General features: G+C 39.0%; 1 protein-coding gene across 1 annotated transcript; it reads left to right on the plus strand.

Annotated features, from left to right (window-relative positions):
- Window positions 1-263: 263 nt before the first annotated feature.
- LOC132984320 (phospholemman-like) lies at window positions 264-14,064 on the plus strand. The gene is made up of 8 exons (XM_061051115.1): window positions 264-422; window positions 9,670-9,727; window positions 10,112-10,144; window positions 10,485-10,508; window positions 10,669-10,743; window positions 10,877-10,913; window positions 11,090-11,133; window positions 13,797-14,064. The coding sequence occupies exons 2-7, from the start codon at window positions 9,694-9,696 to the stop codon at window positions 11,130-11,132; spliced, it is 246 nt and encodes an 81-aa protein (XP_060907098.1). The 5' UTR covers window positions 264-422; window positions 9,670-9,693; the 3' UTR covers window position 11,133; window positions 13,797-14,064.
- Window positions 14,065-16,710: the final 2,646 nt, after the last annotated feature.

The following is a 16,710-nucleotide window of genomic DNA, read 5'->3' on the forward strand; positions in this document are numbered from 1 at the left end:
GCCTGTGTAATTGTCATTGTCTCTGTTATTCTGCCTTTAATGTTACCAGCTCCTAACTCCAACAACTCGTCAAATTTCGACATCTTCGTTCTCGACAAGCAAACATTAATGCTCCGCTCCTCCTCCTCCCGGCTCTCACTGCTGACTCTGGATCAGCATCCGTCTCCTCTATTCAACTCCACCTCAGCTGCCAGCGTAATGGCAGAAACCGACCCTGGATCAGCATCCGTCTTACGACGCTTTAGCATTTTAAACTCGGCCCCCTTTTCCAAAACCAAGCCAACCTGTTGAGTGTCTCAGTGGATAAGTCTGGGTGTTGGCGCACAGAGCGGAGAGAAGTCGATGCCTCTGAGTCAGATATCCGCCTGCTTCTGAGAAATCTCCCGTTTTTTCCCCCCTGACACACACAGCGTTTGTTTTAGGTAAGTGCTGAACAAAGAAATTCGCTCACACATGTTAGAACTTTGTCTCTTCAAGCGTTTTTTCTGTAGTTTATTTAAGGAAATTGTACAGAAAGTTCAAGTTTTGCAAATCTGCCCGTGAGCATCTTAGGAAAGTGAAGAAGGGTTTCTGCTCACGTTAAACGGACACATTCAGGCCAGCTTACACGCAGTTTCGTTAGCGATGCAAAAACTGAACTTAAAATCTCTGTTAATGAAACTCATTTGCTTGTTCAGCTATTTTAAAGTTTTAAAAAGGTTATTCTTTTTTTTTCCTGGAGAAAGTTGAATAATCCTTTAAAAGCGAAAGAACAATACACCATATGTCACAATAAACAAATCATGTCATTTCTCCTGGTGATACCACCGTGCGTAACGGCTGGATAGTCCTCATTCACGCGCTCTGATCAGCATGTTCATGTCAACTTTTTTCCAGCCTGAAATCTCAAAAAGTTTCATTAGTTCTAGCCCTATCTTAAAACTAGCAAATAAGAGAGAGAGAGAGAGAGAAAGTAGGCTGAATGTGGCTCTTTAACAGCATATTTAGCAGAGGACATGTGGTCTATAGTGTGAGGGGCCAAACTTCAAGATGAGTGTTATCTCACACACACATGAGGCTTTCAGAGAACACAGGGTGTTGTGAAATGTGTCCATTATTGTCATACACTCCTATGCTTTATTGAGCACATGTGTGGTGAGCATACCTGTAACGCTTGTGTGTGTGTGCGAGTGTGTGTGTGTGTGTGTGTGTGCGTGCGTGCGTGCGTGCGTGTGTGTGTGTGTGTGTGTGAGAGAGTGAGAAAAGGCCAGTTGATAAGAGCAGGGGAGATAAGAGTTTGCTACCATGTGGCACAAGGACAGATTGGGACAAGCAGATACAGTATGATGTGGTGCACAGTGGAACTGTAAGGGACAAAGGCCTTAAAATATTGATTATTTGGGGAATTCGTATTTAAAACAACTGGTTAACCTATCAGCACTTTTTCGATAATATGATTTAAACTTTCCAAATACTCACAAATGATCAAGGTTGGGGCGCAATAATCTGAAAGATTTCTCTTCCAGGTGAAAGGGAAGTTAATAGTTTTTACACGTTTGTTGAAACAACTGAATGTTATTAGTTTGTCCTTAAGCCAATATTCAGACTGTGAGTACTTACACTACAAGTAATATCAGAATATAATCTCCTTTCCTCACAGAGTCAATTAGCAAATGTGTATCTCATATCAAACTATGACCATTACACAAAGATAAATCAAATATACTGGAGGCCCAGGTTGAATAGGCAAGAACACACAAGTTGTAAAATATTGATTATTTTGAGCATTGGTGTTGCAGCTGTTTGCAGCTCTCTACAATCTGCTTATCTTGCAATGAATATAGCAGCTGCTTCAGATAGCAGCTGCTGGAGTATGTATTAGCATCATTAGCGTTTTAAGGCAGAATGGGAGGATTACATCTACCTAAATTAGAGGGACAGAAGTCCTTTTTAGAATTAGTTTTGAATATTACTGTAGGCTATATCATAGAGCAAAGTCATTTAGCATAAGACACATTTTCTCTTCTTTGCATACAGGAGTTACATAATGATGCCAAACAAATAAACATTTAAATTTTAACTCATGCAACATACTTATAGTTTTAAATGTATCTTTAAGATTTAAATACTAAATACCCAAATGGGTGTTTTACCACTACATACTGGAAGAATTGTTTCAGTTACTGATGATGTGTGAATGTTATCTGTACTTTATGACAGAAAATAACAGCTCATAAAAGAATCAACTGAACATTTAAGACGAAAGCACACTGAACGATACCTCACACATTAAACCCCCACTGGAGAGAATAGAGAGGCAGAGAGCTGAGAGAGGTTACAGGGTGAGAGACAGAGGTGGTGACAGACAGACACAGAGTTGTCTTTCCTCTGTCAGTCGAAACAGCTCGTCCTCACCTCTCCTCACATGACAACAGTTCTTAAAAAAGAAAACAAGCAGGAGAGGGAAACAGTTGAGAGAGAAGGACTATAAGCGCCCTTAGGAGAGGCACACTTTCTCCTCAGCTTTCCACACATCATGAAACACAGACTTTTAGAAACCTTGAGTAGACATCGATTTTTTCCCAGACGTCACGGTGACCTTCAGTGCAGTCACTATGAAACCACAAAGGTTAGCAGAGACAAGAATGGGAAGATTTGACTTTAAGTTTTTTTAAGCTTTAAGCCCTATTGATGTCCTTTTTTAATAAGGGCAGCCAAGAACTTTATTAGTGTTTGATTTGATGTTACACTGTAACTATGAGCATTATTGAAAGGGTTAATAGTAGTTCATCTTACAGTCCCAAAGTAGCACTGGGAAGCAATGCAGAGAAACTGTTCAGTGTTTTTACCAGGCTTAATCAGAGGTGTCAAAAGTATTCACATGCATTACTCAGGTATAGATACTATAGGGTTTAAGAAGACTTCTGTAGAAGTTGAAGTATCAACTCAAGCTTTTTACTCAAGTAAAAGTGTAAAAGTACTGGTTTCAAAACTACTTCAAGTATAAAAGTAAAAGTAATGTAAGGGGGAAAAAAATGCCATCAAGGACAAAAGCTTAGGCCGCGCCACAGAGTGTCGGAATGGTATATGTCTATACCTGTCATCCAACCACAATCAAATTCACTCTATCCGGATGGCGTGATTTATCTGGATAGGGTTTTTTTGTGTTTTTTGAACGATGACAAGCCGGAATGAAAACAAGCCGAAATGAACTAGGAGTAACGAGGCTATTTTTAAAATGTAAGGAGTAGAAAGTACAGATAATTGTGTGAAAATGTAAGAAGTAGAAGTAAAAAGTCGGCTGAAAAACAATTATTCCAGTAAAGTATAGATACCCAAATTTCTACTTAAGTAAGGTAACAAAGTATTTGTACTTAGTTACTTGACACCTCTGGGCTTAATCATCATAAAGTTTGGACCACAGTTGATTATTCTGAATTTTTACTAGCTCATTGCTTCTTTGTTTTCTACAAAACTGTTATCTCAGAGGAACAGTTTTATTATTATGTCAATATCTCTGAAGATTATTTATGTTTATTAGACAGATGAATAGTTTTATGTTCATGAGGTGAGGTGAAATAAGGGAAATGTAGTCCATCCTTGAATCCACTGATGATGACTGGGGAGTGAGTAGCATGCAGCCTGTTGCTAGCTGCTAGCTGCTCACTGCTAAACTTGTGGTTTCCATGTGTGACTCATGGTTCTAGTATGCTCCACTCCCTTTTACCCTTCGTCTGTCTCTTTGTGTCCTTTCTCATTCCCTCTCTTTCCCAACCACACTCCCCCTGTCTCCCTGCCTCCTCCTCTCATCCCCCCTAGGCTTGAATATCTCTTTTCTCTTCCCTCCCTCTTTAACTCGTTCTTATTTCCAATCTTGATGTTTTGTTTTTACTTCCCTTTTCTTCCTCTTTTTCCGCTCCTCTTTCAGTGAGCTGCTTTCACCAATTCATCCTTCCCCCTTTTCTTTTTTCCTTTTTACACATTGATGTTGTCAGCTCTTTTGCTGGACCAAGACATCATGTTCTGTAGTCATAAAAGACTAATTTCTCAGTGCATGGGTGAAGTAAGCCGGAACAAGATTGACTCAGTCTCAGCTGACCAAACCTCTGGTGTTAAAAAAACTGCAGTTCCTAGAATGTGACTCCAAAAGCCCCGGAAGTCTCAAAATCCACATTCTGCCACAGACGGCAGAAATAAACATATTTACAGCCTGGTACAAAAAAAACATTTTTGTTCTGAATAGTTTATGTCTATATCAACACACACTTTGTTGTGTGGGGGGGGGGGGTCTTCTGTTACTAGACTGACCCAAAGTAAAGTTGAGACAGCATTCATTTTCAATATGGTGACCGTTAGGCCTGGGCAATAAATAGAGTTTTTAGATATATTGATATTTTTTCAAATGAGATATAGTCTATCAATATAGTTCATGTTGCATTAAAATGACATTATATCTTTCTTCCATAGAGCCACCAGTTCACCTAATTCATCTCCTCTCCTTGTCTGCTCCTCTTCTTCCTGCTCCCTCCTCCCTCCTCCCTCTCTGAGCAAAACGCAAAATACTTCCTGCATAACAAGGTCCACAACATTCAGCGTTTTGTTATACAGGAAAGGATATTTGTGTTGGTGTGTTTTTTTATTTAAAGGTAGAGTCAGTAGCTTTTACCTAAAAAGTAATGTGTCTTATTCATCACTTCTGGGCCTCCATACATGTGTGGTGGTGACTGTGTCTGCAGAGACCCTGTCCTCTGTCTGTGTTTCAATGTTTTGTTTTTGTTGACTCGGGACGTTGGTCAGAAACGTTGGTCAGAAACGTTGGTCAGAAACGTCCCGAATCAACAAAAACAAAAGCTTGGGAGCAGCGCCCAGGTTCAGTGATTGGATTCAAACAGCCAAATATGACGGACGCGGAAGTAGCGGCAAATTAAGTGCGTGCCGTCAATGACACTACAGTCATGTTTCATACAGTCTGTGATGTTGTGTGTTGAGTTTGTTTTTTCCAGGACACAGGAGGCTTTCCTCCTGCTGTGTTTGTCTGTGTGACATAAAGCATGTGTTGCACACTGGAATCCAGTAGAGCTAATTTTGGAATAAAAAATGTCGCTGAGAATAGGCAGCTGTCTTTGTAGTGTTAAAAGGAACATTCAAACACATACACACACACACACACACACACACACAGTGTCCAGCAATCAAACGGGAAGGTGGGGCCAGTGTTGGGAAAATAGAAACAGTGCCTAAGTCACACAGACATGTTGTGCACATCACATACCATAACAGTCGCCATATTTAATCTCTCATTGTTGGGAATCCAGACACAGCAATATTCAGATGGCTTCTTGGTGCTTATTGGCCCCAGTCTGGTTGAGCAGTTTTCAGAAAGTATTTAACTGTGAGGTGAAGAAGAGTTGTTCAAAGGACTTGACTGTGTGTGTGTTTCTGTGTGTATTTGAATGTGTGTTGTCCCTTTATTTAGCAACATGGCAGTAAACACATATCTTACATTCAAAGCCAGCTTGTGTGTGTGTGTGTGTGTGTGTGTGTGTGTGTGTGTGTGTGTGTGTGTGTGTGTGTGTGTGTGTGTGTGTGTGTGTGTCTGCGTGTGTGTCTGTGTGTGTCTGTGTGTATATATCCATGTATGGAGCCATGCTGATCTTTTGGCCTGATTCAAAACAAGTATTTCTGATATTTCTATTACAATTTCTATTTGATGCTTGCAGCATTAATATTCAAACATCTTAAAAGTACCATCTTATACTTGATAATCTGTTTAATATATCGCTATATTATGGCAGCTTTTTGTTTCACACTACTGTTTAATAAAGAGGAGAAGAAGAGTGGGAGGAGCAGAGATGATGACGTCGTATGAGCGTGAGACGAAGAAGAAGAAGAAAGCCCGAGCTCTGGGGAGTTTGGCAGGGAAGGGATAAGTTGATGGAAAAGACTTAACAAAAGGAAAGGAGACGGGTTAAGGAGCAAGGACGTGCAGAAGTGTGTCAGTAAAGGGAAGCAGTGGAGGAAAGGTTTAAGGGGCTGAAGAGGATTTAAGGACTTTAACATTAGCAGTATGAAACAGTGGCTTCTAACAGACAACTGATTTGTAAAGCTTGTTTAAAAGAAGTAGAAAAAAGGACATAGGAAAGAATGAAAGAAGCAGAGGGAGTGAAGAGATATCAAGAGACAAAACGTAGGAAAACACTCCTACAGACAGGAAGAAAGAGAGATGCAGTAAGAGCTGAAAACAAAAAAGCGAGGGATAGTCGGAGACAGGCAGAGGAGCGTGACAGAGCCAGAACAGAAAAGTCTTTATCCCAGGAGCAGGCGGAGCTGGAGGAGAGAATCCACAGGAAGTTTGAACTCAGGGAATGATTTTGACTGGGTATGAGCCTTCAGGAATGCATCAGCTATATTTGTTATTATGCTTTCTTTGGTATCAGACCGCAACTAAGTCGGATTCTTTCTTGTTAGAAGAAGCAGTGTGTGGGGTTAAACTTCAGCTGAATTAGATCTGAAACAATTAGTTTGATCAATGAATTAAGGAAATGATTGAGATTTTTCTCAATGAGAAGTCAGTGTTTCTCTGCGGCTCCGTGGCCACCCTTTAATGTTGTTGCTTTAGCTTGGCTTGTTTGTTTCCCTGCTAACTTTAGAACCAGACATCGGATGTGTATAGTCCTTAATATAGTCAAATCATCTCCATAACAATAGTGACAACTTTAAAATTTTAGACAGAAATTTAGTTGGAAACATTTAAGTATCCAGCTGAGCTGACAGCCTTTGCTGATAGTAAATTGATAAATGTGAGTCATACATGAAAGAAATGCACACATGTAGGCTGATGCACAAGTTTGGTGCAGGGCTGAAGTAAAAAGCAAATAGTTAAACCTTCATTTTTTTCTTGTTTGAACTGACACAACTGTGAGTCAGGTTCAACCCTTCTGGTTGGTGATAAAAATCATTATTTAACAGTGATGACAAGTTGTTCTATGACACTATTGTCAATGAATGTATCTGCAGCAATCAAGGTTTCTCACACGTTAAAGGCAAACTGATTCCTCAGTTAATGACAAAATAATCTTGTGTTTTAGAAGCACATAGCTTTAGAAGTATTCTTTAACACAATACTTGACCAGCCAGCATGGTGCTGTGCTTTTGTCCTCTGAACTCCACATGAACGCAAGATTTGAATACAGCCCTCCAGGACTCTACTCCTGACCCCACCTTACACTAACATTTGTTTTACAATATGATCTTCAGATAGGAGGAGGGAGGCACCACCTCTATTATACTCCCCTGCTGTCTGTTCCTCTCCATGTCATATTTACTCTTCTCCACTGTTCTCACTATACTCTTCCTCTCCACTCACTAATAGACTCCTCCTCTGTCCCTGTCCTTTTCTCTCCTGTTTCTCTCCTCCATCTCCTCTCCTGAGGTAAACTTCCTCTAGTGGCTGTTGGCCTGTTTCCCATCCTCTACATTCCCCCTGTCTCGGCACATGTTGCTGTGGAGAGGCACCAGGAGAGAAATACTTATCCTGCTCTTCTTCTTTTCTTCTCTAAATACCAACAGCAGAGGAGGGGGCCACATTATTTTACTTACGTTCTCTTTGATTTGAATCACTGTGACTCCTCAGGTCACTTTTGAATGTGTGTCCTCACAGATACTGAAAAGAAACTACCAGAAACTATATATTTGCAGGAGCTGAATCTTTAACATTTTTTATTGTCTTTCTGTCAGTCTGATCTTCAGAGCTTAAAGTTGAGGTGCAGCATTTTTTTTACATTCAGTCTTTCTTATCCAAAGGCACTCTCTGTGTTTCCTTGAGGTTGAACATGCTGTACATGGTTATTCATTTTCTCTGCACATTAGAAGACAGGTCTCACTGCATTGTTAGATCTATGGGAGCATGTTAGTTACTTCTTTTCACTCACTGCATTTTAGCTGCTGTGTTTATTTTGAGCCTATCAGTATACAAAAGATGAAAGAAGGAAATACTCCTGTATCATAGTGCTACAGCACATGATTATCTCTCTTATATCTCCCAAATGAGAAAGACATTAGACAAAGACACTAAGATGTTTCCAATTTCTAAAAAACATTTTCATAGAGCTAAAATATGAGCGAGCCAAACACCTTAGTTTCAGCAGGAGATCAGTTCTACTGACTCATCCTTTGATACGTTATAATGCATGTTTTTATTTGTGCGAGTTTTTAACTCACAAATGACTGTGTGTGTGTGTGTGTGTGTGTGTGTGTGTGTGTGTGTGTGTGTGTGTGTGTGTGTGTGTGTGTATGCCAGTTTGAAATGTGCTCTGGTGTGTTTGCTCTTCACTATGGAGCAGTCTAAGTGGAAAAGTGCAGTAAGTGGAAAATCACTGCTGTTGTTACTCAAGGTGTGTCTCCTCCATGTGGGCGTGTCCTCTCCTCCCACTGCTGCTGCTTTTTAACATGGCAGCGAACACAGTACGCACACACAGCAGCTTTACTGGGAGTGTGTGGATATTGGGAGTTAGACAGTGAGTGGGATGTTATCTGTAGCTGACAGGAGATGATATAAATAATATGGTTATTGTAAATGTATGTGTCAGTGTTGAGAACCATCTCTGATGATAAGAGCTTTTTGTCCTTTTTTAGCCATTAGCAATGATTGGGAAATAAAAATATCTTCATTGCCTGTTTGCAGCTCAAAATGCCAACCATGTACACACCAGTGTTCAATAGAAATAAGATTAAAATCCTATTTTAGACAGGAATAACTTTTAAAGGGGGAGTTCTATTTGTTCATAATCACATTGTTTTTTTTGTCGATGCTGTCATACAAACTGGTGGAAAATAGTATAAAGTAACCCTGAAAGCAGAAACAGGATGGTTGCAACACTTAGGTTTAAACATGGCAACAGTGTAATGCTCAACCCGGAGAGCTTCAGTCTGCTGTTGAGGCTCCATTAGAGCACTTTGTTCCCATCAACATCAGATCAAGTTTCAGATCGAATGTGTATGTGTGTGTGTGTGTGTGTGTGTGTGTGTGAGAGAGAGAGAGAGAGAGAGAGAGAGAGACCACTGTGTGCCTATTAGTTCATTTTTTTTAACTCAGTGCTGTGCTTCCAAAAATGAATGAACTGTAAAAGTGATGCATTCATGTGTGTGTGTGTGTGTGTGTGTGTGTGTGTGTGTGTGTGTGTGTGTGTGTGTGTGTGTGTGTGTGTGTGTGTGTGTGTGTGTGTGTGTGTGTGTGTGTGTGTGTGTCTGTGTGTGTGTGTGTGTGTGTGTGTGTGTGTGTGCGTGCGTGCGTGCGTGTGTGTGTGTGTGTGTGTGTGTGTGTTTCAGTCCTTTTAGTGCCCCTCACAAAACACAGGAAGGCCAACTATTGCAGCAGCTCTCTGTTGATTCTGGAGCCAGTTACGACTATAGTAATCAGCTTTCCAACATTCACATCAAAATATGATTATTTTGCCATCGGGACTTGAGATAATGTTATGTAGCCCATGTTAAGCTCCGTTCCACTAGCCTGCGAGTACACCACAGTTTGTAGTAAAACTCAGTCAACAGTTCAAGCATGAGTGAAAAACAAAGGCACAGTTTTGTTAATACAAGTCAATATTTGAATCACTGATTTTTCTGTTGTAGTTAACTATTACTGTATAGATGAATAGTATTATTTATCTAATTAGTGTCTATTTATCACCTCAGGCACAAAAAGCATCACAGGTGAAGATGGCAAAGATCCATGCGTTGGTGTTTATGACCCGTGAGTAAAACCTTTTAAAGACTTCATTTAATCACAGTTTTCAGCAAGAATTATTTCATTACATTATTCATGTATTTAAATTGTTTAGTATAAGTCAACTATAAGCAACCTTATACTAAACTCTGTCCATTTTATGTCTCTCAGTTTGTGGGAACAAAATACCTGAAGGCATTAAAATCTGACCTGTAATTGATGAAGAACTTTAAAATTAATTCTGTAAAAGTGCACCAAACAGATTTCAGATAGTATATTTTTCATGTGATCGCATGAATCCATTACCTCCAAATAATCAAACAGCTTTGAAATATTTGTTCCTTTAAATAAAACGAGATGCCTCCCGCTGTGTTTCACTTTTGTCATGTGTCTATCTCTGCTCTCCTACAGTCATGTCGCTGGTGTTGGCAGAAGCACAGGACGGTGAGTACACTTACAGGCTATTCTTGACCAGGTCAATACATAACAATGTATTGTAATGTACAATTGTAAATAATAAGATAAGAGAATCACAAGTCTCTAGTAGCCTTTTGCTAAACTTATGACTACAATAAAGTGTTACATAACTTTTCAGTTGAAATGTATTGATCTGATGGTCAGGTGTGTCAATCATTTGCAAGAGAATCAAACCAGGCCATTGTGTGTGGTCATCTCACTTTGTGCTGTTGACCTTACTGTGTCGCAGTTTGATATGTTGGTGTTTCTTTCACATCCTCATTTATCTGCTGCTGTCAACTGACCCTCGCTTTTTGTCTTCCTTCAGTCGAGGATGACCCATTTACCTTTGGTAAGTCATTGCTTTACTATTTTCACCGTCATTTATCGGTTGTTGGAACTTGAAACTGCGATCTGAAACTGACTTTACACGTCTTTCTTTTGAATGTATTATTTCATTACCTTTACACAACGATAAGTTATAAAATGTTTCACATATTTTTGCCCTGCAGACTACCACAGGCTGCGTGTTGGAGGCCTGATTCTAGCTGCTGTCCTCTGCCTTATTGGCATCACCATCCTGTTCAGTAAGATGCAAATTAAACACATACAAACCCTTATCTACACATACTGTACTTAGACATAAACACACACACACATTCAAAAATACGCCCTGATCATATCATAAAGAAGGCTAATGTGTCCTTTGTCTTGTTCCAGGCGGCCACTGCAGGTGCAAATTCAACCAGGACAAGAGGTGATGCTTCATTCAGTCAAACACAATGAACTTTTGTGGAATGGAAACTCCAAATATTTGTATTTTATTGTAGAAAGGGTTAATTTACTAAGGTCACCAAATTCTTGAGATCTTAAATATAACATAGCTCATAGCAGACCTTTCTCTCCTCTGACACTCATTTCTGTTCTTTGCAGGAGGAGGACAGCAAGCAATGCTCAGCAGATGCTCCCCGAATAAGGTAATGTTTGTTCACCGACACAGCCATTGCAAGAAGCGCCAGGTTTTCATTCTTAAGAACATTGTAACTTTGGAAAAATAAGGGAATATCTACACATTTGGCATAAATATTCATTTGGAATGACACAGTTTATGCTAAGGATGCCACAATGTAATTAAAAAGTGTGATAGGAAAAATGATGAATTGATTAAATTTTGTAACTCTTGGGTCCTTTTCACGGTGACATCAGTCTTGAATTATTTCTTTCATTGCTTTTTTTTACCCATCTAAAAGAAAAATGCTATCTGCGCCCTAGCTGTCAAAAATCTCATATTATTATTCCCTCGTGATCTGATTGTTGTGATACAGCGAGAGGGTCTTCTGACGATCACATGCGCTGCTCAGAGACACAAAGAGAATAACATGTTCTCTCACATTATGTCCTTTTTAGTAGATGAATGCGATGACAAATCTCCTGTTTGGGCCTACTGATGCTTTTTAAATTATTTCCAATATACAAATATTTCCCTGCCCCCTGTCGACACTTCAGGCCACAGTAACTCTGTAACTCACTTTGAAATACTAATGCATGTAAGCTTTAACTTGACTGATTGGATAAGTGGTTAATCTAGTTAAAGGAACAGTATGTAACTCTGACATGTAGTGTGTAAAAGTGGTACTGCTGTCCAAATTCAAAACATTAGAGAGAGCTGTCTCCACCACGCGCCCCTCCTCCCTAGAGTCGATGTGCACGCAGGTTGCCATGTTGCAGAGACGGAAGCTTCAGTGTTTAGCAGCTCTGCATCTTGAAACCTTTCTGCATTCTAACCTCTCTCCATTTTTCAAAAGCATCTCCAATATAATAATATTGATCCTAGTTTGACCACGTGTCTGCTCGTAGAGCTTATTAGAAAATTCCAGGGCTTTTTAGGCTGGCTAGAATCAGTTATATCTAAACCAGTTTGCTTGCCTGTTTCCATCGCTGCAACACCTGTTGGTTTGCCGAGGGGCATCCAAAACGGCCATGAACTGCCTCCCTTCTCTGGTCAAGGCAAAAACATAGTAAGATGTCTCATAGGTCTGGTTAAAAAAATCTATTCATCAATGCATTGCAATTATTATTTTCCCAATTCAATATGGATTCAGGGAAATCCTGAGAGCTATTTTTCCCTTGTAATGACACCCCTCTCCACTAGGGGGCACGGTTGATGCTGTGAAGTCAGCTCAGGCACAATGGTGCACATTACATATACTTTTTTCCGTTGTATTACAGCACTGTTATGTTTATTACAGTATTGCTGTATATTCAGCTCAGGCACAAATGTGCACTTTAGGTCAAACTGTACTTTAATATTTTATTCTTTCTTCATTAAAGATTAATGCAACAATAAAATACATTTTTTGAGTCAGTTTGTTCCAAACCTATACAAACAATGCAAGCATAATTATTGAAAAAATACCAGAAGGTTCTGTGATGAGTTATCTGGGTATTTCTGTCATCTGTTTGTATCCTTAAAATCGATATCGAAGCATTCCCATGAAGTAAAAGATTTCATCAGCCAGTTGACGTCTAACCAAGTTATATTTACTCTGTCCATCTGTTACTGTAAACGGCCTCACACACACTCAGACACACACACATATTGACGCAGTATGGAATGCTCCCATCGTGTTGGACCTTGCTGTTCAACAGGTGGTGGGACTCTGGGTGTCTAGCAGGAGGAGGAGGAGGAGGAGGAGGAGGAGGAGGAGGAGGGATGGAGGAAGGGGAGTAAAAGTGGTGTGTGTTTAATGGAATGGTAAAGCCATGAAAGATGCGATCTAGAGTCTGAGACACACACACACACACACACACACACACACATACACACACCCTGGTATTTAGACACATAGCTTTGTAGTCTCTCGACAGTTTAAACTCTAAACATGTTTATATCAGCTGATGGTGGAAAGCAAAGCTTAGACACAAAACACAAGTGGTCCATGTGGAAAAACACTGTGTGTGTTTGTTTGTGCAGTACGTCAGCAACTGAGCAGCACCCTACAGGGACATACTGCAATTTCCACCTGCATTGGCATAGACACACACACACACACACACACACACACACACACACACACAGACACACAGAAACAAACACACATACTCTCTCTCTCTCTCTCTGTATTTCCCCTGCTCATTATTATCGAGTTTGAGGCAGTGTTTTATTAACCCCATTAAAACGATCCTGCAATAATTTATTACAATTATTTTTGCATGAAAGTAAATAATAACTGTTACTGTTAGTATCAATATTTTATACTTTTCATAATATTTTTTTATTTGATTCTGTTCACATTGTTTGGGCATGTTAATTTAATTTACTACCAAAATATAAAATTTGAGATGTTCAAAAAAAATTCAAAAACAAATATGGGCTGAAGAAACAGTGAACATTCTTCTTGATGATTTGGTATGAATGACTGTCAGGATGAATGAAATATAAATGAAGCTTTAAAATAGTAATAAAACTTCAGTTTGAATGACATCATTAACTATGTGAATTATTATTTTAATTCATTTTTCCAGAAGTAATCAAAGAGGAACGACATCAGATGAATTCAGTGGTTGTGTCCACTGGTCACATTTTGAATGATAGCGCGTCTTAATATGGAAACTCACCCTCATGTCTGTTTGTCTGCAGGTCGTTCCTGTGACTGATGGATGTCAATCAGAAAAGACACACTGATGTTTGACACCTGCAACCAACAGAACACACCTGGGGGCTTGAAACATCCAGCGCGAGGATTTTGATTTCATGTTAGAGAGAAGCAGAAAGTAGTTTGTGTGTTCCTGCTGTAAGGAGTGAAGCTTTCTCCCTAATAACTGAGCTACTGATCTGAAGCATGTACACATTAGTCACTTTCATTTCAATCAACTGAACTTTTTCTGGTATTTAGATATTGAAAAGGGAAGAAAGAAGAACTGATCTAATAATGGAGCATAAATGGGTTTTTTGTATTAATTGATAATCATTGTGCTTGATTGAGCTGAAAGTGACTCCAATCAACGGTAACACAAACCTTTTACCAAAACGTCCTTGAGTATCCTCATACTGTAGCTTCAATCAGTCTCACACTACTTCTAGTGTCTGTTTAAAGTCAACATTGATAAGATAAAATATGCGTTTGTTGTCCCCTTGGAGACATTTTCCTTGGACTCCATCCAGCTGCAATTTACATGAAACGCTAACTGTGACCAACTTAACCCACTGATCCATGCTTAAATGTCAAATGTATCAAATCCACGTAGTCATGGTCCTTAAGAGAGCTGTTGTTAATACTTCATGATAATCTGTTCATCTCCATGTTTAGCTTAAAGGAGGAGTGTAGTGGATTGCACTGTTCAGAGATACACAGAGACTCTGTCATGTTTCTATAAAAGAATTATTGAAAGAAAAAAACTTTGAGAGATGGCTTTTGTTTTTGTTTGTCCATGTTTGTGTGTCACTGGTTCCATATCTTAAGTTTGAAGCTTAACACATTCTCTTCAGTTTGCAACCCTGGTAGTTAAACATCAACTTGAGTCTAGGATGAGTGAACTATTTTAATGATTGATGAACTAATGGGATCGCTATTGATTATTAATTTGTACTCCTGATAGAAAGATAAGATAATAGTTGCAGTCACTTTAATGTCTAAAAGAGAGTCTAAGTACACCGAGACATAAGGACAAACTTCATTTAGAAAAAAAAGAAAATGTAAAATATTGCTAAAGGCCTGGGATAACAGATTGGAATATAAATAATTAACTTTAGAAACAAAAAGGAATATTGCAATAAAAAATGAATTAAAGGGGACATATTATGAAAAATCCACTTTTACAGTGTTTTTGAACATATATTTGGGAGTGTCTACCGACCCATAAATTATGAATTCCATCCAGTCCTTTGTTTGTGGTCTGCATAAGTCTTACAACACAGAGAAAAGTGTTTCAAATTTGCTCAACTTGTGATGTCACAAGATTCTGGTAAAAAAAAAAAATATCCTCCCCTCCCCTGATATCTCCACCCATGGACTCCACCCCCAGTCTAGAGCTAAACTTTTGTGCAGGTCATACATTTTTATTCTCTCTACAGAGGAGTGATGTCTACCAGGAAAACTCAGGGGGGCTCATTACATTTAAAGAGACACACACACCAAAACGGAGCGTTCTGAGAGAGCTGGTTTATACAGGGTCACAAACCTCCTCTGGTGCTTGATTCATGTTATATTTTGATCAGAGCACAGCACAGATGTTTCATTTAGACCACAGGGGACAGTTTGAAAAGATGGAGAAGGGGGATAATATGTCCTCTTTAATGCTGAACATTTAAATGGCACACCACCAGTGCAGTCAGTGAAGCTATATAAAATAAAATAATGGTAGAGTATATAGTCAGTGAATTACTGGCCTTTCTTTTAAAAATATGAAGGCACTGTACATCCGGCAACATGTTGAAAGTCACCGCTAGAGTTGTCAAGAGTTGGCTGTTTCTGAACTGGAAACAACTAAATATGAGGAAGGGAATATTATACAAATTAAACATCTGTCTCCATGGAAGACGGGTTGCAACCTGTAACTTTCATCTTTTGCCATCAAGTGGAGACAACAGGTACTGAGAAAGGAGGTGTAAGCATCACTAAAAGTGAGCACCTGTATAAAAATACAGCAGATCATGTTGATGGGCCTGAATTCTAAGCCTTCATATGTAACGTGTTGGTTGTTCATTTTAAAAACCTTGAAAACACAACCAAACAAGTTACTTCAAGTTTAAAGTGTCAACAAAGAATCAACTAAATTAAAATAAAACATGTGGTGTAGGTGTATGAAAAACCTGACAGCGGTTATTAAAACAGAAAGTAGAAGATAAGATAGATAAAGTTACAAAAATATATGTATGATCACAAACCACACACCCAGAAAGATAGTAATACATTTTTCTGGCATGTCATGATTTTTGTCAGCCTGCTGTAAAGGCTCTGGCTCCATCTTGTGGACACTTTCATATACCAACTTTCTCATTGAATACTCTTCAAACCATGCTGTTGGGATATTAACCATCTGCGTGCTTTATGTTTAACAGAATAGGTTGGACATGATGGAAAAAGACAAACTGGCTAGAGTATAATAATAATAATACTTATTACACAGGAACCCGGGCAACTTAAAGCTTGAGACCAAGAGGACTGAGGATGTAAGAGGATGAATGATCGATTAAAAGAGCAACAGTAAGAAGTAAGAGCATTAAGAGATAAAAAAAATAAAAAAAACTAGAGTCTAGAAATCAATATAAGAGAAATATTAAAGAAGAGAAAAATAAATAAATAATAGTAGGTCATAAAATAAAATAAGAGACTAAAGCAATAAGAGGGGGGTATAAGCTAAAACGAAGTAAACCATAAAAACTGCAAAAGCATTAATAGATCAGATATAGAGTAAGGTGCCTTAGTTTTTCCCTCCTCAATGAGAGTTTGAACCGATTTTTAGTCATGTTGAATGTAATCCAAGTTATAGCCTGCTAACAGAGTGACTGGAAAACATAATTATCTTCAAGGTTCTGTTTTCCTGTATTACCT

Source organism: Labrus mixtus, chromosome 11 (assembly GCF_963584025.1).
Source record: "Labrus mixtus chromosome 11, fLabMix1.1, whole genome shotgun sequence".
Classification (NCBI taxonomy): domain Eukaryota; kingdom Metazoa; phylum Chordata; class Actinopteri; order Labriformes; family Labridae; genus Labrus; species Labrus mixtus.